Here is a 20,596-nt window from a genome sequence, read left to right as displayed (position 1 = left end):
GATTCTAAGTTTCCTGAGCATCCACGTTTAAAAATGTATGTTGAAAAAACACTAAAATATAAAATTAAAATTGAACGAAGTTCCCCTTCCATGGTTTTACGTCAGAGGTAACGTAGGCAGCAAGGACCAATCAGCTTTGACGTTCTCCTCTCGAGTTATCCAATCAGCTGCCGGGGGTGTGCCGGGCCCCGCCCCCCGCTGTTCCTCCGCGCCGCGCTAAGGTCACCGCAGTCACTCGGAAGCTAACCAGCCGACTGCCGGAGGAGGCGGAGGAGTCCCAGCCAGGAACGAGCAACAACGAACCAGCGAAGCCAGCCAACATGTCTCTGTCGACAAAACTCACCCTGGACAAGGTGGACGTGAAGGGGAAGCGGGTGGTCATGAGGTGAGCGACAGTCGCCGCCGGGATGCGGGCTGAAAAGAGCAGTGACGCGGCTAACAGAGAAGGGATTATTTCTCGGTTCTCCACTCGAAAGCTCCCGTAAATGTCGCGTGCACCGATCCTACAGACGGTGTGTTTCCCTCAGGAGAGGACACGGGGTTGATGTTGGCAGTGTCGAGGGTCTGTTTCAGACGTGCTGGGGAGAGGCAGGAAGTGTGCGGGCTGCTTGGCACGTCTTCGTCGTGCTACGTGTCCGAGGGGAGATGCTGCATGGATGAAACGGCTGCATCATCCAGCAGCAGCAGTAGCGGCAGGCGGCCTGTCAACTGCAGGAACAGCCCTGGAAACACGCGACACGAATCATCCGATTGCAAATATCACACCAAATACAGCCCTCGAGACTTCAGCCACATCTAATATTACCCCCTCCTCTGATTACACAGACCACTGCAATGCAACCCTCTGCATTGGGGAAACATTTAGTTCTCCAAATCCATCTGAAAGTTGATCAAATGTACCAAAATTAAGATAACTTTCAATGGAAGGACAGCTTAATGGGGTTTTTTTGGGGGGTAGAACAAGTCCAAATCATGTGGCCTTGTTTGATAACTTGTAATTGTATGTAAAAGAAATATCACCCTACATCAATCAACAAAATGTATATACAACAACAACAAATAGGACAATGAGAATGATCAGGACAAAGATGGTTCTCAGAAATGGATGTAACACGCCTCAGAGAAGACAAAGTGACATTAACAATGTCTGCAGAGCCGAGAGAAACCTGGTAGAAACCAACAGACTGACTCCAAATATATAGAACTTTAGAATGTGCAAAATGCTTAAAGAAAGTTGAAAAGGCATTGACACTCAAGTCATTAAAAAAGCAGCATGTCAACAAGAAGAGAAATGTAACTATAATGTGTTAAAGACATATCGCAAGGAGAAGAAATGGACTCAAAGAAGTCATTAAACTGCACGTAAAATAATTTCCAAGTTATCGATTGAAATGTATCACAAAGATATTGCCAGAAAAGAGATTTACTACATATGGACAAGTACATAGGACTAAACATCCTCACTAAATGATCACAGAATGCATAAAAAAAAAACCTGAATAAAGCATTAATTAACTACAAACATGCATTATTGAAATGTGACATACAGACATTGTGAAGGGAGACCGATTGACCGCTCAGAGGCTGAAAACCTCCAGAAGAGACATGAGGGATGAGATCTCCATCCAGTTTTCACACAGCAGTGTCTTTTCTCTTAAGTTTGAGCTTTTCAATCCAGTTTTAACATGAAAACTTCAGTGTCATTGTTTGGTATGAACATCAGGAGATGTGCCATGTTGTCACTTCCGAGCAAAATAAATAGGTCACAATCTATATTTACGTGTTCTTTCCTCCGTATTTGATCTTAATAACAAAATAACATTTAAATGTGTGAAAGGGCCAACTGGACTTTTTTATAAAAAAAAAAAGTGAATTTGATCACTTGAGTGCTGCTGTTGTAGTTTTGCCTGAAGGAGGAATCGAGTGATTCAACAAGCGACTTGAGAAACTGGTTCAGTGCTTTGCTCAAAGGACATGAAAGCTCAATCGGTGAAACCTCTTTAGCGGCGAGGACGTCCCGCTGAACGCGTCCCGTTGCCTCTTTTCACGCTCAAACGTCCTGAGCCGAGTGTGTTTCTTGCAGACGTGGAAGGGCCAGTGGGCTCGGAGGGTCTTGAAACCGACACCATGCTGGAAATGTCAGAGGTCCATGTGGGTTTGCTCGGCTTGGCGACGCAACGGCAGGCGGCCATAGGACAAAGTTCACCCCGGAGCCCTCGCTGCTCAGAGCTGAAAGGTCAAAGACCCTCTCAGGGGGGGGGGGCAGTGACGGTTGCAGTGTGTCACAGCCTGAGGCCTGTTCTGAACCTTCCCCAGGGGAGTGTGGCGACCGGTACCGAATTAAAAAAAAAAAAAAAAGAGCGAGACGGTCAGTTCTATTCTGGCCTCAGTCTGCTCACAGGACTGGAAACGAACTCCCTCCCTGATGAAATCTCTTTTAAGATTACAGTTTTCTCAACAATAATGCAAATGTTTGTCAGGGACATTTTGTAACTTGGATTTGTTCGTGCTGAAGTTCAGCGGAAAGTCACGTTTTCCATTCGTTCCTCCGAGTTGACTTTGTTCCCCAACAGCAGCACATTTCACCACAAATTCCTCTTGATAATGAAGACAGTAGTGGAGAAACGCTGCAGGACCTTTGTATGTGTGCTTCAGATAGTAATGCACACGCACTGCAAGATACGTCTTATGCTGCCATCTAAATAATAGACATTTTGCTGTTGCACCAATGCTACAAAGCGTTTTGAGTCATTTTGAGGCATATTCACATATTTTATATGTAATTAGTTAAAAAAAAACATTTAATTTGATCTTGAGCTTATAAAATGTGAATATTTCCATGATTTCTTAAACTACTGAGTTTTGTCTTCTGAGCTGCTCTCCTCAGCATATTTAGGCTTAAGAAATATCTTACATTTAGAAGATCAAACCACTGGATTATCATCTGGAGGCTCCACTCTGTGTAAACCCCCCCCCCCTCACAAGATCAGCTTTGTCCTGGAGCTGCTCGGCCTGTTTGTTACCGTCTAGAGTGGAGTGTCTGGTCGGGCTCCTGCGGCTCTACCAACAGGTGTAGAAACCAAAGAGTGGAAAACTACTGCGGTTGTTGTTGGAGCGCCGCCCGTGATGCCAGAGCCGCACGCTGAGCCCCCGAAATGCTGACCGTGGGCTTTCTGGCTGAGACAATGGCGGTGAGAGCGAAGCCTGTGCAGCCTGGTCGTGTCGGAGTGCATCAGGTTCTCAGAGAGGAGGAGGAGGGTGGAGGAGGGGGGGGTTGGTTATGTAACTGGAGGACGAGGGATGCAGCATGTTCTCACAAGCTCATTGACGCAGCAGGCACCGGAAAAGACGCGTTTGATTCAAATGTCTGGCTATTTCACATCACGTCTGTGTGTATTTTATTAGATTTATTCCGGGGCCCATTTGAAAACATGGTTCTTATTGTCCATCTGCTGAGCGTGTGCAGAAGAAGCGTTCATTACAGCCGTGGTGCCCATGTGCAGTAGCAACGTTTTAGGAGAGTTGCTTCTTTTCCTTTTTTTTTTCTTTCACGGAATCGGACTGTTTTGGGGAAAAGTTGCATTTTCAGTGGCTCCGAGCCCAGTTGTGGTGTAAACGAGGCCCCAAAGGGGACGAATCCAGAATAGAACGAGTCTCTTGTCGTTAGTTTGTTGGTAGCAATGAAACACTCTTGTGTCTGCAGTCAAGAATGACAACGGAAAGAAAAATGGAAACAAAAGTAGAAGCGAAGTTTAGCGTTTATAATCACTGATGATATATCTATTTTATATACTCGGCTGATTTACGGTGAATTCCTCCATTTTCTTTTGCTATAGTTCTGTTAATAACTCTGTGAATAATCAACCTGTGGAGTCATATATATATATATATATATATATATATATAATTTCACCTGGTGGTGGACGATCACTCCAGTTGTCCTGTTTCACATTATACGTCGCCATTAAACGGCCGCAACAATTACGACGGCAGCAGATGAATCCTACTTCCTTTTCTTCCAGGGTGGACTTCAACGTCCCGATGAAGGACAAGCAGATCACCAACAACCAGAGGTGAAGTCCGTCACGTCCCCCAGACCCTCCTCTTGTGCCCGCAGTGGAAACGAAGCCTCTGAATTGACGCGAGTTCTCGTTGGTTTGTCAGGATCAAGGCCGCCGTTCCCACCATCAAGCACTGCCTGGACAACGGCGCCAAGTCCGTGGTGCTGATGAGCCACCTGGGCCGCCCCGACGGGAACCCCATGCCCGAGAAGTACTCGCTGGAGCCCGTCGCTGCCGAGCTCAAGACCCTCCTGGGCCGGTGAGTCAAAGGACGCAACGGAATCTGAGAGTTCCTCAAGTCAAATGTTCCCGCAGCTTTGAAACGCCGGCAGGGAAGTCGCGTCAACAAAGCGGGGAGGATGTTTGCGTTAGAGATTGTGAGCGACAACGTTAACGTGGATTTACTGGACGCGGTGCTGTTTTTTTTTTTGGGACCCTGCAGGGACGTCACCTTCCTGAAGGACTGCGTGGGTCCAGATGTGGAAGCGGCCTGCGCCAATCCCGCCGCCGGCACCGTCATCCTGCTGGAGAACCTCCGCTTCCACGTCGCCGAGGAAGGCAAAGGCAAGGACGCCTCCGGGAACAAGGTGAGCCGTCCCCCGGTCTCTGCACTTTCTCCTCCTGCAGCGTCTCCTCAAACGGCAGCGTCGCCTTCATGAGGCGCAGACAAGCCCCGCTTGTTTTGGTTTTTGTCAGAACATAAATCAAGTTATGATTCATGTGGTGGGAATAGAATTTTCAGTCCTGATTATTGGGGAATTTAGTCACATTTCAGGTGGTGATGCTGGAATCGGTTCATAAACCATGGAGGCTCATGATAAGAGATTTCCTTATCGGAGGAAAAGTCCACATTTGGAGCAGAGAGAATAAAATGTGTCTCTCAAAGGGATGAAAGCTCATTAAGACGGAACAAAAACAACAAACAAAGCAGAGCAGAAATTCATATTCATTTCATGATTCAACCTTTCTTTAGTATATTTACATTATAGTCAATCTGAATGAATGAATGAATGGTTTATTTCGGTTACAGTTTCAGTATAAGTGCAGTTGATGAATTTTTGTGCATTCAGTTCATGGTACAAGTTCACACACCTGTGATTTTTCCCCCCCAACACTGTTTCCACAACATACTTGCAACCAAAATGGGTATAGGCTGAAGCCAAGGCTTATTTTAGCCTCTCCCTTAAAAACCCGGGCGGTTGCCCCAGACACCAGTGATACAATAAGCATTTTAAAAAAGCAACTGGAGAAAAAATAACTAAATAAATAAACATAGCAGTCGTAATGCGGGAAAGAAAATGAATACGGAACATAACAGAAGTAATACATGAGAAAAACCCAACCAAACAAAACAGAAGTAACCTAAATTATTGTTCATTGTAACCATTAATTATTTTTCTTTTTACTGTTTTTTTGAAGCAGAACAGTGATTTGCACAGTTTTAAGTTGTCACTGAGACCAGTCCATAAACCTACTCCCAGAAAAGAAACACATCTGGATTTAACGTTGGTTCCCACACCACCTATACACAGTCCTCTTAATATAAATACACTTGTTTTTATCAAGGGGGTCATGCGAGATGATAAACTTAGTTGGAAGCCACACATAGAATCTATGAAAAATTAATTATCTAAAACTATTGGTATTATTTATAAAACAAGTGACTTTCTGAATAAGAAATGTTTGCGAATGTTGTATTTCTCACTTATTATGCCATATATGACATACTGTGTTGAGGTTTGGGGAAACACATATAGAACATATATAGACCCTATCATTAAACTCCAGAAAAGAATTGTTAGAATAATAAATAAAGCTTCCTATAGAGAAAATACTAATAAACTATTTATAGCCTCTTGCACATTAAAATTTTAAGATATAGTATATTTAAAAACATTAGAAATACTATTTCGAATAAAGAATAAAAGTCTTCCTACGGCTATTAAACATTTTTTTAAATTAAGAGAAAACAACTTAAAGCATATAGTAGTAAACTGGTCGCTCTACTCATCATAATATACATCCTTCACTAAATAAAATCAACTTTTTGCACTTTTCAAAGATTTTAAGCACATAAGGAAAGAGGACATGCTGTGATATTTGATCAAAGCGTCCGCGGTGTTTCTACACAGTTTTCACCTCGTTTGTTCACGTCTGTTCACTGTAACGAAAACGTCGAGGTCGGGGGTTTTTAGACGTCGCTCCGTCCCGCAGGGGATCAGCTGCAGTGACCTGCTGACATTTATTGTGAAGGTCAGGGTTTTTTTTTTTTTTTTTTAAAGCCCTCTGGTATGCTGCCTGCTTTCTACTGTACTGCAGCAGCCCCAGAGACGCTTATTTTTAGTTTTGCTCAGGAACCACTTCTCAGACGGACCTGATTAAATCCTTCCTGTTCCCGCTTTTTATTCATGTCCTCCTTTCGCCCCCCCCCCCCCCACGTGTAATTTAGTTACACGTTCACGACGTCTAGTGATTTCAGCAGAACAAATGAATTTAGAAGAATTTAAAATCGAATGGATTTTTATTTGGTGAATTTACACTTGTGTGTATTTCGGAGACACCATTTCAAAGTTGTTGTTTTTTTTTTTTTTACTTCCTTTAAGAACTTGTGTATATATTGCTTATTTTTATGACACATTTGTTGTTGCAAACCTTCAAGGGATCAACCTTTTAAACGAGTAATATTACATAAAAATCTGTCCAAATCAGGTGTTGATTGTTTACATTTTTCCAGACAAATCTGTTCGATTCAGTTTTTTTTTTTCGTTTTTCCACGGTGTGAGATCCGGGAAGCAGCTTGTCTGGCTGTCTTGACATTTGGTCGCCCTCTCTCCGCCCTGCAGCCGCTCCCTGGTGACCTCTGCCCGTTAAAGTGCAGCGGGAACCCGATCCACAATGATCCGGTCCACGCGGGGTTCAAGCTTGATGGTTAAAGCAGGAGACTGAATCTAGAGTTCCGCCTTTGACCTAATTGTTTCGTTTTGTTTCTTCCCCTTCCTGCCGCTCAGACGAAGGCCTCCCAGGAGCAGATCGACTCCTTCAGGGCGTCTCTCTCCAAACTGGGAGACGTTTACGTCAACGACGCCTTCGGCACGGCTCACAGGGCCCACAGGTGAGCCTCCGGACCTCCGGACCTCCGGACGTCTGTCACACGGGTTTCATCCGTTCGGCCTCGCCTCCGGCTGAAGGCGTCCACCTGCACAAGTGAAGTTTGAAGCTGCGTATAGAAGTGAACTTGTCTCCCGCCCTTCCAGCTCCATGGTGGGAGTGAACCTGCCACAGAAGGCGGCCGGGTTCCTGATGAAGAAGGAGCTGGACTACTTCGCCATGGCCCTGGAGAAACCTCAGAGGCCCTTCCTCGCCATCCTCGGAGGGTGAGCGCCGCTCATTTCGACAATAGATCAGCTTACGGTGCCCAAGTAAAGTCGGGATGTGGTCTGGAGGCAAGTTAAATGTACTTATCAGCCACAGCTTCCCAGTTCAGCGTCGCTTTGAGAGATTTCCAGGCTGAAATGAAGGAAGGAGACACTTGTTGCGTCGTCCCGGAAACTGAATCTGAATTAAACAAACACAAGTCTTCAAGTAAAGCTTTTTAAAAGTTGCAGTTGCCGAATTGACACAAATCCAGGAATGAAATATATTGGCCACCTTGAGCATCCTCAGTCTTGATGCACTTCTTTTCCACACACACACACACACACACACACACACACACACACACACACACACACACACACACACACACACACACACACACACACACACACACACACACACACACACACACACACACACACACACACACACACACACACACACACACACACACAGTATCGTCACACTGAGGCCTCTTTTTAAATAGCCATTAGTGTTCGCAGAAATAGTGCGTAAGCTTGTTCTGTAATCTGCTGTGTTCAGTGCTGCTGCCCGGCGGGGAGCCACACAGGAGAAGCCGCAACGTTTTGTTGACGTGACGCCTTCAGCTCTGTGCTCATATCAAATGTTCCACAACTAAAACGTAGATTTAAAATCACGTCGCGGCTCAACCCTGAACTCTTTCTCTATTTACAGTCGAAGACCGATCAAGTTTTTCCAAAGAGTAAATTGGCATGTTGTTGCTCCCGGTGTCCCTCGGCCATGGAAACACGTTGAAGATCCGTTGATTTAGTTATTTCATTTTTAAACACATTAAAAATGACGTCGCATATTTAGGCCATATAAACGGGCTCTTAATTAGTGTTTTACATTTAACAAGTAAATCCCCATGGTGTTTTGTTAAGATCCTTTTACAAAACTTCCGTAAACAATGATCAAATCTTTGGAAGGTGCATTATTGACGAGAATCACATTAACTCATAGATTTCCCATTTAAGAAATCTCTGAATGGTGTGGAAAAAAAATGACGCAGACATAATATTTTATAATATGACAGGCTATTTGAAAAAAATATGACTGACTAAAGGCAGACACACACACACACACACACACACACACACACACACACACAAGTACCTACTGCAGTAGTTTTGTATTTCAAGCACACTAAAGCAGAGTTTGCTTATGTTTTTATCATATTTTAGATTAAAATGATCAGTCCTATGAACGGTTTCATTATTAGTGTTGTATTGTTGACTTTTGAAATTCTACAAATTCCAGACAAACATCTAGATTCTCACTATTTAACACAAGTATTTGTTCGTGTATTGTGATTTTATTTTATTTTAATTATCAGTCAAAACTTAGTTTAGATTAAAGGAGTTACAGAGTACAGATGTCACTTCTGTCTGATAAAAATCTGACTTTTTTTAAACTATCGCAAATATGAGTGTTCTTTAGGTTCTGAGGATGAAATGAGGGGCGACAATGAGAAAGTAAGAGACGTTCCTCCAGAGGGTCCACATCTCCATGATGTCCCTGAACGCACCGCAAGCTGCAGCGTCCTGCCTCCTGTCGGCGGGCGTCTGCTGATCTTCTGTTTGTTCGGCGGGGAAACATGAGATGAGGCTGCAGTTGAAAGGCCTTCGGTTAAGCGGAGCGGCTTTTGTTCCGCCGTCGGAGGCCGTTTCAACCGTTGCGCAACTCGCGTCGCCGGACCCTGACCGCTTCGTTTAATCATCAGCCAGCGAGTCGCTGCCGACGCCAAACCAGCATCCCAGAGACGCAGTAAAACTGATAACCTGCACCTTCAAAGACATTTCGCTAACGATCCCCTTTGATTTTTTTTTTGTGTGATTTTTTTATTATTACGACATAACACTGGGTTGTGATAGTATAGAGAGTGAGGCGACAGGAGATAAATCTAATTGATGAACTTCACTACTTTGACATAAAAGAAACCATGTGACACATGTCACATCCATGTGAAGAAACCAGAAAAAGAATGAATCAGCCGTGACGATAAATGTTAATTTATCCTTGGCGTTGTTTAGAAAATGGTAGAAAAACCACAAGAAGTGGTTCTCCGTTCTCCAGTCTGATTCAAATGCAGCTCATCAATGAAGGTGGATTCCTAGAACATCATTCAAGGGTAACGTGATTAAGTCCCTGAAGCAAAGCCCAGTGTGTTCGTTTCCCCCTCCTTATCTGTGCTGATGTGTCGGGGCCTCTCTGTTCCCGCTTCAGAGCGAAGGTGAAAGATAAGATCCAGCTGATCAACAACATGCTGGATCAGGTCAACGAGATGATCATCGGCGGCGGCATGGCCTTCACCTTCCTCAAAGTCCTCAACAACATGGAGGTGAGAGAGAGCAGCAGACCACACCTTGGCAGTGGCCTTCCAAACCTCCGTTAAACAGGCAAAACAAATCCCAAACTAAAAATCCTGTATTGTACAGATATGAGGCCGGGTCTTTAAAGTTGTTCACGTATTCAAATTGTCCGTCACAGTTTTCTACGATCCGTTCGCTCTCTTCCCCTCGTCCTCTCCTCCCCCCTCAGATCGGGAACTCCCTGTTCGACGAAGAGGGCGCCGGCATCGTCAAAGACCTGATGGCCAAAGCCGAGAAGAACGGCGTGAAGATCACGCTGCCCGTCGACTTCGTCACGGCCGACAAGTTCGACGAGCACGCCACCACCGGAACGGCCACCGTGGCTGCCGGCATCCCTGCCGGCTGGATGGTGAGGAGGAGGAGGAGGAAGAGGAGGAGGAGGAGGAGGAGGAAAACACTTGCCTTTATCAAGATGTTGAGGTGTTTAATAATTGTGGCACTGGTGTCCTGCGAAGGGTTTGGACTGCGGACCAGAGAGCTCCAAGGCCTACGGCGAGGCGGTGGGCCGGGCCAAGCAGATCGTGTGGAACGGCCCGGTCGGCGTGTTTGAGTGGGACAACTTTGCCAAAGGGACGAAGAACCTGATGGACAAAGTGGTGGAGGTGACCAAATCAGGCTGCATCACAATCATCGGTAAGACGCCGCGGCTTCTGGACGGATTTCCTCCGTTGGGATTTTAGTGGCTCTGGTGTCGTTTTAAAATGTCGTGTATGGATCGGAGACGTGACTTCCTGTCCAATAGCCTCGTCTCACCTGAGCTCACTGGAGCAACAAGACCCAGTCCTGCTGCTCTGCGATGAGATCCAGCTGCATCAGGATACGTGGGGTCATTTGTTAGGTTGACGTTCAGCCGGTAGTAGAAGTGGATTAACCACGATATCAAGCATTTTTCTATTATGAGTTGTCGCCTCTATTTAACAAACATTAGATTGTCAATCTCAAGATAAATTGTACATTAACGTTGCAAAAGCAGAGCCGCTGTACTGGAACACGTTAAATAATAAGAATGAATGCGTTGAATTCACCATCACACTAAAAACTAGTGCTGTCAAATGATTCAAACTTTTAATCCCATTAATCACAGAATTGCTGTGGATTAATTTTGATTAATCACCATTAAATATGTACATTTTTAATCTATTTGAGTCGCGATTCACTTTGCATGAGAAAACAGACTTAATATAACTGCTTTTAATGTGTTTATTAAACACTTTAACAGTTCATGTTATCAAAACATTTTATTTTTTCAAAAGAAGCATTAATCCACATTAATGTTTCAGTTACTCCTCCTTCAGCTAATCTAATTTGTTGATGTTGTCCGAGAGGAGAGCCAACTGCTTCTTATTTACAATGTTGTTATTATTATTATTATTATTATTATTAGTTACAATAGCAGAATCCAAACTAACGTTTGCTTTGAGTTAATTTGAGTTTTTTTTGCACTCAAATGTTCCATCAAGAGATCCAAAGTGTAGTTTAGCTTTTTTTATATATATATATGGAGTCTCTTCTGTTCCGAAAAGCAACAGCTGACGAGTGGGAACACTTTGGATTTAAGCCAAATGACGGCGGTGAAAAATACGGAACAGAAACGAGCCCGTGTGTCGCATTTGTTTCAAAACGCGACAAACCTGCACCTGAAACACAACCACAACCTTTGGAGTTTCAGTTGTGTGTGGTTTTATATTCAAGTGCATTTTTCTGTTAACAGAGACTGACCGTCCATTTTATATATCGTTTTTGGTTGTTTTGATTATTTGTTTTGGATATTTACAACGTCTTTTCATAATACAGTTCTAGTTTGAAATATGCTTAAGAAATAAAAGGGGTGTACTTGCATTCCGATAGCATTGTTCCACTAAAAGCTGTGACTGAAGCGTGTGAATGGCGTGTTGTTTGTCCCAGGCGGGGGCGACACGGCGACCTGCTGCGCCAAGTGGAACACAGAAGACAAAGTGAGCCACGTCAGCACGGGAGGCGGCGCCAGCCTGGAGCTGCTGGAGGGTGAGACTCGGGGCCGTTGTGCTCCAGCTTGGAAGCGTGGCGTGTGAACCGGGGGGGGGCCGTGATCTAACGTGGGGCTTTTCTTTCTTCCTCCCCTCAGGGAAAGTCCTGCCCGGCGTGGACGCCCTGAGCAGCGCCTGAACGGCACAACCACTGCGCGCGAGTGTGAGTGTGGTGAGGTGTTGCTAGCTGCCCGGCCTAACTCTCATTTACTCCTGAAACATCCACAAGTTAACAAACCCCCCCACCCCCAGAACCCTCCCCCTCCACCCTCCACCCCCCCTGCAGCCTCGAAACACCTCGCAGGTGAACCCGACGCTCCACCTCAGATCTGCCGACTCGTGGAGTCTCCTGCCTTATTTCAACACTGCAAGTCGAACCACTGGAAGGGAGGGGGCGACGCTCCGACTTGAGAAAGTTCAAAGAAAATGTCATACGTGTTGAGTTCCGGCTGTGGACTCGGCCAACGGTGACGCCCACCCCAAGGAAACCTGGACACCGGCTGCTGTGCGAGTGTGTGTGTGTGTCCTTCGTCACTTTACATAGCTACCGTTGGATCGTCACTGCATCACCTCCCCCGAGTGTGTGTGTATATATATATATATACACACACATATAAATGGTTAAAGTGGTGTATGCGTGTATCTAGATGTTACATTTCCTGCCGGCACTGCTCCGGGCGTCTCTGGTTGTTGGTTTGTGAGCTGCAGACTGAGGGTCAGTCTCCGCTGGGCTGTTCTGACTAATAAAACCGTCTCTGTGGAAACTTTCCTCCGACTTTTATCCTCATTGAAACGACTCTTCAGCTGCAGTATTTTAATGAACCCCCCCCAAGTGTTCAGATCAAATCACAGCAGATGGAACAACTGGTGTCAATTGCATTTATTCCACCACGAGAGGGCAGTGTCGGTTTTCGGTCGACACTTAAGAAGTTGTACATTTGTACACGGCAGGAATTTGTTAAATCAACTATTGTTACAGGACAAACAAACAAAAAGCACTGGATCTCCTCGGTGATGCGTTCAGGTGCAGTCCACGTCCTGATTTACGTAATCTGGTTCATCTGGGGGGGAAAAAAGGAAATAAATTGAAGTTAGTTTCTGAAAAACTAAAGTTAATTAAAAAACATTTTTACGCTGACATAAACATTTTTTTCCCGTTAAATTATCTAAGACTAGATTTTATTTCAAGGGACCGGGGAAACTGTGTTAATAACTTCTAAATGTATAGCTTTTTCTCTGTCATGGAGTATATGTGATGAAAATATGTTTTCACAAAACCAAGCAATTACTACAGATCATAACTGCGTGGGTTTTACGTTTGACACTCCTGGACTAGAGTATGTAAATTAAGACTATTTAAACAGCAAAGCCTCTTTGGCATAAAAGTGCAGTGGGTCACATTTATAGTCAAACATGAATCTAAATTAACCAGTTAATCAGAAATAGATAGGTTTTTTTTTTCATATGAAGATTTCTTTGGAGCAGCACAACTGCTCAGCTCAAACTAGTCAGTATTGTAATACCACGTTATACCACAAGATGGTGCAGTGAGTCACTGCACTCCACTTTGGTAGCAAATCAAGAAGCACTAAATATCTTTAATTATGTAGAACTTTTGGCACTCTAAAGCATTGACAGTTTGACTTAAAATGATCCATTCATTTGATATATTTTGTTGTAACTGATTTAATTAATGTGAACAATTAATCATCGTAAATTATCAATGCGGCTTAATTATTGAAATTCAAATGTTTGAAATATATAAAAATATCTAAAAGGCACAAATTCCTATATGGTTGACAGCAGTTAATAAATCACAATAATGTGACTTCAATGTAAAAAAAACCCAACAAATTCCTGAAATACAAATGAACCCAAACTAAAAGTGTAAAATGTACATTCTGAGCACGTGAGTCCCAACTTACCGTCTTCCTGCTCCTCCATGACTTGATCCAGGAACTGAGAGTTTTCATAGTCGTCGTCGTCTGTTTGGTTCAAGCGGCGGTTTGAGTGATTTGAAGCACATTTGTGGAGGTTGTTCAGAGTGACGTACCTTCTGGTCTCGCCAGCGGCGGGAAAATATTCCCATAAAGACCTGGAGCCTCGACTGGAACAGTCAAACGTGCACGTGTGAAACATTGAACACAAACAAACGAGGTTTTGACAAAATGATTGCGAGAAACCCCCTGAATGCTCACCTGCAGGCTTTTCATTCTCATAAACCGGACCTTCGATTGGCGCTCTGCAAAACCAGCGTGGTTTCAGTTCATCAGACGTCAAAGTTATTACAAAGAACTTTCTTCCTGCCCTCTGGATCTGGGTGGTGACCTTAAAAACGTCCTCTTCTTCACAAATAATCGAGGTCGCCGGGGGACTCACATGTCTAACTGGCCTCGGCCTGACGCCACTTCCTGTCTACCACTACAGTCCATCATGTGTACTAAGAAGACACACACTCGTCAATATATTGCATTCTATATTGCAGATTTCAGCTTTTCTTGCCTATATTCTAATTTTTCATATTTTTATTCTATTTTGACCGATACAGTTTCTCTACACCCTCTATATTTTATTCTGAGCGACATGAAATTAAATGAAAGAAGGTGAAATGATTCCAAAAGGTTTTGTGATGGGAGGAATACCGCAATGTTTTCCTTGACTTTTCCGAGTGTCAGAGTTACAACGTGAGGAAAACGTGAAAGCCTGAAGACCAAACTCATTTTAAATGTTTTTAAAAAAAACGATCATCTCAGTCACTTACATGTAGTTGTCGTCTGGACTGGAGCTGACTGTCCGGGCTGAAGAAACATCTGGAAGTGTGGCACAAAATCATGTTTGACAATTATATATTAAAAAAGAATTATTTATTTATTTATGAATGTCCTATTATTACATTGTTCTGGATGATCAGATCACACCGCTGCTTATTTAGTTATTGTTTGTGTTTATTTGAAACTTACCATGTGGAAACTTAATCTCGTCCAGCGTTTCACTGAAACACACGTTTTTTTTTATGTTTGTTTTGTATTTCACACAGAAAAGTGGAGAAGATTAAAAATATACCACATCATTTAATCCTTCTCTCTCCAAGGTTTGAAGAAAACCTCTTTTCTCATACATTTTAACCTCCTTTTTTTTCTGTCCTCCTGTAAAAACAATAATTCACTCTTTAAACCTACGTTCATTTTAAACGCCTGCAGTTCATTTAGAGGCAAAAGAAACAAGTGAAAATCTTGAGAATGAGCCTGATTATACACACGTATGTATCACAGACAGAGGTTGTTGATGCTGGATCAGTTTCCTCGTGTTAATAAAAGTTGCACGGAGACACAAAACAGACTGATGGCACAATTCGGGGCAGGACCGCAGTGTGATCTTTAACGGCAACTCACACTGTGGTCGACGTGGTCGGAAAAGCTCTGGTGACTGCAAAACAAAACAATCACAGGTTCAAGACACAAGCTTGAAGATGAAGCTTGAAGTCGGAGCACGGCGCTGGTTCATACTTCACCTGTTTTCGATCGCATCACTGCAAATTTACTTCCTCCCCGCTGACTGTTGGGACGAAACGTTCAAGTCAGACGCGCTCGTGATTGCGCAATCGCGCATTTTCTAATTGTATTTGACCTTTTTCTGAGGTTTTACTTTGATTTAGCACTAACTTTACTCGGTGATCTTTGCCAGTTTCACCTCTGGACTGATAAAACACTTGTCTAATATTAGATTCTAAACGGACCACAATTCTCACCCCTTTTTCTAATCAGACTGCTTTTATCTTCTGCAGCACTTTGAGTTCCAGGATCTCTTTGGACCAGTGAAATCCCCCTGCCACAAGGGGACACTTTGCCTTCTTTAAACACTTGGGGTGGAGCCCTGCTTTATCAAACCAGTAAAACCTTCACAGGAATCACAATTCAGCTCAAACCGCAAAACTCGAACCCTCCTACTTCTGCATGTCTCTGGTGGTAAACACATCGACTCAGCTATGAAGAGACAACCAGAGGCTCCCCTGGTCACTGGCTAGAATGTTACGGCTCATGTGTGTGAATCAAACTTGGTAAAAGCTTAAGAACGAGCAGGCACAACTGTCAAAGCAATGAGGCTGGTGCCAAATTACACACTCCTAATGCCGTACGTTGCTGGAATAAGAGGTTTGGAATCAGACGTTGATACTCACAAGGTCTGTGGGTTGTATATCTGAGGTTCCTCGCGTATGGTCTCTGAAATAAACACAAAGAAACCAAGAGGATGAGGACTCATCCACCCACACCTGTACCTGGTAGTGTCTTTGTGTCTCCATCCAGCCTCTGTCATGGCTGCGTTGGGTAAACACAAACTCCTGCCACTAGAGGTCGCCAGAAATAAATGTCGAAATGACCGAAAGCGTCTGAATGCGACTGGTTCATCCTTTCACACTCGCCTCCTCGCTGTCAAACTTCCACGTGCTTTTTAAAAAAATTTTTTTGAGGGGAATTGAAGGTATTTTATTGATTTTATTAGAAGAGTCATAGTGTGACTGAGGCCTGCAGGTGAAATGTATATTTAACAATGTTTTATCAATTCTGAACTTTTATAACCGACGTGAGGACGACACAAACACAGACAAGTCTTCGGATACAGATCAGGCAAAGGAGGAAAATCTCAGGATGTGTTTGCCACGTGACCAAATGATGTGTTCAGGGAGAAGACTTAGCGTCAAATGACACTTTTTAGTAACTTCTTGACTTTCTAGCGCTGCACTGGCAGAGCCTTGAAACCCTCCCCGTACCACTGGCGAGTAGACCAGGGCCTGTTTGGATATTGACTTTACCCAAAGCTGACGCCCAAGAGGGCAGCTCCAGATGTATATCGGAACCTTCCATCCTGCCGAGTTATAGATTGAGGATTACGCTGCGGGGTCCCGTCGCACAGAACCCGAGGCCTCGGAGGCGTGAAGACGACGACTGTGTGTCGCGTTCCTGCCCTGGCTGGGTCCACAACGACACACACAGTATCTTGTGCAACCGTCCATCAAATCAACGTGACTGATTCGGGCTCAGACGGAAAACAGAAGTGAGTCGTTTCCCGTTCTCTCCCTCTTCACCGCCGTTTGTCTTCCAAAAACCCAGGACCGACGACTGGATGCCCCTCGTCTGTCCCTGTGCCAGAGTGTCTTTTTGTAGACGAGTCAACCCCCCATTGGCATGTGAGTGAATCTGACAGGTCACGTGAAAAGTCTCTCTCTGATCATGTGTGTGTGAAAAGCACTTACTGGGTTTCCTCTTGCAGCACACACACATCAGCGCCAGCAGAGCCAGAGACGCCACCGACGCCACCGTCAGCGCGGCGGGCAGCGGGCCGCCGTCGTTCGCCGTCATGTCTGAAAGTCAGGCGGGGGACAGGGCAGCGGTGAGACCAGTGGAGAGCCGGACGCCGCGGCACGCCGTCATGGTGTGACCGGCTGCTGAAGTCGCTGCCGCTTTCCTGTTCAGCAGGCGCCGAGCTGCAGGATGTGGTTGGCCAGAGCGCAACTGAAACGCTCGCATGGCCTGACGCTCGAGAAGAATTTTAGAGGAAGTTTGTCTCCGGCGAAGGGTTCCAGAGCGATACGCCCTCACACTCTGTTAATCATTTGTCAGTGTCGGTGGAGATTCTAATGCCAGTTTTGCTCCTGGTCGAGTCAAACGAGAGAGATGTATGCAGTAAAAACTGATCTCTCTCTCTCTCTCCCACCATATTTCTTCAGTCTGCCAGGTCAGCATGTTTCTGCAGACGCGCAACAAAGAAAACAACTTTCGAATGGTTTGAGCTCAAGATCTCAGCATAGCCGTCTGTCCAACAGACAAAACCAGAAAACCAGAAAACCAGAAAACCAGAAAACCAGAAAACCAGAAAACCAGAAAACCAGAAAACAGTGTTTTTAGATGCAGCATCGCGCAAAAGATCTCAGTATTTGAACCCACATTTCCGATTGGTGTTAGTTACTATGTGGTAATAAAAAACTTTTTTTATTGTTGCCACTCATGACTGAATCAATCTATCAAACCACTTTATCCCCTTTAACCCCCCAAAAAACAGGCGGCGTTAGAACTTACAAATTTCAAACTGAAGCCCCCCCCCCCGCCCACCCAGAATTAAAAGAGGGATATTTATTAATTATTCAGCATTATAATTTGACTTAAAATATATGTATTAAATAAACATGACACTGAAACACACTGCTGGGTGACTTACATTTTAACATCGTTGAGTGAAAATCGTCAAAATCTACTAGAAATCATTTTCAAAAAGTGTTGATTGTCCATCATGTCTGATGCTGCCTGGGACATATTAACAGAGCTTTTCATATCTATTTGTCCAACTATTATGTTTGGAGTACCACTGTTGTTTAATCAGTGCATCCGTTGAAGAACACAACTTGTGGAGGAATATATGCGGTAACCATGCAGGGTATTTCCAGTAATACTAGGTTGAGTGACTCTCGTTGACCTGGACGTTTCGAGTTTTACTCAATAGATGGAAGAAAACGCTCCTAAATGTCACAAATCATAATCATCTCTGGTAAAAGAAAACATCTCTTACTTTGTGTGTTTTCTGCTCTCAGATAATTCAAATGTCACTATATTGTGGTTCCTTTACTTCCCCATGGAAACAACTCTGAAGATGTGAACAACGTGGATAAACTAAGCTGCTTCTCAGACTTTTGGGCACAATTCTAGTCTGTACGGGCACGTAAGAGCTAAGAAGAAAAGAGAAAAGAGCTGTTTAGGTCAAAGAATTATAAATCAATTTCCAAAAGTATCATATCACTTGATTTCTTTCTCACGTTTCTGCTCAATCGTAGTCGTAGTAATGTTTTTTTCTTTTTAACTTCTACATTTTACCCACAAATACACTGTTCAAACACCCTGTACTACATTGTTAAATCACTAAACCGACGACCGACTACTGCCCACACTGAGCGCTGAGTCTGCAGCAGAGGGCAGTTTGGTGTTTGGTCAACGTGCAAGTTTTGAAATCGGTGACGAGCCTTCATAAAGTCTGTCCTTGTTGTGGCATCATCGTCACAGTTTCCAGGCGGTGGAACGTTTCCAGCACAGTCAGCCTGCACTTTATAACGCTGCAGGCGGGGGACGTGAACAGCGTCTGGCTGAAGCCGTGAAGCTTGAGTCTGGGTGAAGCGAGATCAGAAGCCGGCCTTCGCTGGTTCGGCAACGTCTTTAAACATTTGGCAACAGCCGTGTGTGTTCACGTCCGGGAAAATGTTGCTCAACGTTGTTGAACTGCAGGTTAACTTCTATTTGTGGGCAAGAGACCTCAAAGTGCACAAACAAACAAAGTCATCTTCAAAAAAAATAAATAAAAGGAAGAAAAATATCTAAGTAAGTCTCCAGGTCTGTTATGACACTACAGTAGTTTTCTATCCATGTAAAGCAGATTATATTAAATTAATTCAATTGAATTTTCGGCTGCACTTTTTAAATTTCCAATCCTGTTCTGTGTGCAATAGGTATCTATTTATATATTTATTTATTTATTTATCTAGTTATCTACTGATTGATTGATGGATTCATTCTGTGCTATAGTGACAATCTCTGGTACTCAATCCAGTCACTACTGACATTATTGTGAAATACTGTCACTGTTATTATCTTGTTTGTATAGTATTGTAACAGTTATTTTAATTTTTTAACGCCGATAAGAATTGTTCATATTATGTTTTCATACTGTCCACTCACTGCTGCAACTATGAAAATGCCCCCATCATCGACAAATAAAGGCTCATCAATCAATTCATGTGAACTTATCAATTTAGCATTCAGCGTGTAACCAGGAAAACATTTATGAATATGAATATATTATAATATATTATATATTATAAGGTGTTAAAAATTAAATAATTCAGCCATGAAATGAAGAAGAACTTTACTTGACGCATTTGAATTTCAGGTTTCCTCAAACTCGACACACTGAGGTAAAACTGCATTTATAGACAAATGCCCAAATACTTTCACCAAATTTCTACATATGATATACATTTGTTTATTTATTTATGTTTGTTTGTTAACAAAACATGACAATTTATATCATTCAATTTCATCAATTCCAGTTTTTATTTGTTTATTTATTTATGTTTGTTTGTTAACAAAATATGACAATTTATATAATTCGATTTCATCAATTCCAGTTTTCATTGCTTTAGATGATAATAATTCAGTACAATATTAGTTGGTACTAAATTACCGTTTATCAATTGTATTGATCTGTCTCAGCTCGGAACCATTTCCGTTTAAAATAATACAAAAATATATATATTTTGCAACTAAGACAGCTCTATCTAATCAGTTCTTCATGAGCTTAAGTTGACTAGAATGATACTTTTTTGGTGTTTTGCCTGTCAGCTGTGAAAAACACATGGAATGTCTTTAGAAACTCTTAGTTTCGAAGCAGACTCTCCTCATAAATGCAGTCAGGTCCAACTTAAGCTCTCATATTTAAGATATTATTGATTAGCCCAATAAAACCAAAGTGATAAACAGAATAGTGTTTGCTCAGGTGTGTGTGTGTGTGTGAGTGCGTGCGTGCGTGCGTGCGTGCGTGTGTGTGTGTGTGTGTGTGTGTTACCTTCAGTGGTCCAGCTGCCTTCATTCTTATGAAGTTTCCAAAAGCTGCAGCAGCTCAACAATCAACCTGCTTCCTCTTTTAACACCTCCACACATCCGTCCAACACACGTCTGGAACCTCTGTGTGGTCTCTCGCTCTCTCTCTCTCTCTCTCTCGC

The 20,596-nt window shown here is 43.4% G+C and overlaps 2 protein-coding genes across 3 annotated transcripts; one reads left to right on the top strand and one right to left on the bottom strand.

Moving 5' to 3' along the window:
- Positions 1-225: 225 nt before the first annotated feature.
- On the top strand, positions 226-12,604 carry pgk1 (phosphoglycerate kinase 1). Its single transcript, XM_080509268.1, has 11 exons — positions 226-385; positions 4,023-4,073; positions 4,165-4,320; positions 4,504-4,648; positions 7,070-7,173; positions 7,316-7,435; positions 9,684-9,798; positions 9,999-10,178; positions 10,285-10,462; positions 11,735-11,833; positions 11,934-12,604. The coding sequence occupies exons 1-11, from the start codon at positions 321-323 to the stop codon at positions 11,972-11,974; spliced, it is 1,254 nt and encodes a 417-aa protein (XP_080365394.1). The 5' UTR covers positions 226-320; the 3' UTR covers positions 11,975-12,604.
- A 155-nt stretch (positions 12,605-12,759) lies between these two features.
- On the bottom strand, positions 12,760-20,525 carry LOC308139427 (uncharacterized protein). 2 transcript variants are annotated; one of them, XM_080508875.1, is made up of 11 exons: positions 20,440-20,525; positions 17,087-17,194; positions 16,013-16,055; positions 15,347-15,390; positions 15,228-15,261; positions 14,796-14,827; positions 14,597-14,645; positions 14,034-14,077; positions 13,889-13,942; positions 13,761-13,820; positions 12,760-12,896 (listed from the first exon to the last, which is right to left on the bottom strand). In XM_080508875.1, exons 2-11 carry the CDS (start codon positions 17,190-17,192, stop codon positions 12,856-12,858), a joined length of 507 nt encoding a protein of 168 aa, XP_080365001.1. In that variant the 5' UTR covers positions 17,193-17,194; positions 20,440-20,525; the 3' UTR covers positions 12,760-12,855. The 2 variants fall into 2 exon arrangements, with proteins under 2 accessions (XP_080365001.1, XP_080365000.1); XM_080508874.1 differs by lacking the exon at positions 20,440-20,525 and having other exon boundaries at positions 17,087-17,312.
- Between the last annotated feature and the right edge of the window lie 71 nt (positions 20,526-20,596).

Source organism: Blennius ocellaris (assembly GCF_963422515.1).
Source record: "Blennius ocellaris genome assembly, chromosome: 14".
In the NCBI taxonomy this organism is placed as follows: Eukaryota; Metazoa; Chordata; class Actinopteri; order Blenniiformes; family Blenniidae; genus Blennius; species Blennius ocellaris.
Note: the sequence above shows the minus strand (reverse complement) of the source record. Positions and strands in the feature narration are given on the sequence as shown.

Coding starts and splice junctions, on each gene's coding strand:
- pgk1 (XM_080509268.1), top strand. CDS start 321: ATGTCTCTGTCGACAAAACTCACCCTGGACAAGGTGGACGTGAAGGGG. Junction 4,074..4,164: donor CAGATCACCAACAACCAGAG/GTGAAGTCCGTC, acceptor TTGGTTTGTCAG/GATCAAGGCCGCCGTTCCCA. Junction 7,174..7,315: donor ACGGCTCACAGGGCCCACAG/GTGAGCCTCCGG, acceptor CCGCCCTTCCAG/CTCCATGGTGGGAGTGAACC.
- LOC308139427 (XM_080508875.1), bottom strand. CDS start 17,192: ATGACGGCGAACGACGGCGGCCCGCTGCCCGCCGCGCTGACGGTGGCG. Junction 15,391..16,012: donor ATATACAACCCACAGACCTT/GTGAGTATCAAC, acceptor TCGTCCCAACAG/TCAGCGGGGAGGAAGTAAAT. Junction 14,646..14,795: donor CGAGATTAAGTTTCCACATG/GTAAGTTTCAAA, acceptor CCACACTTCCAG/ATGTTTCTTCAGCCCGGACA.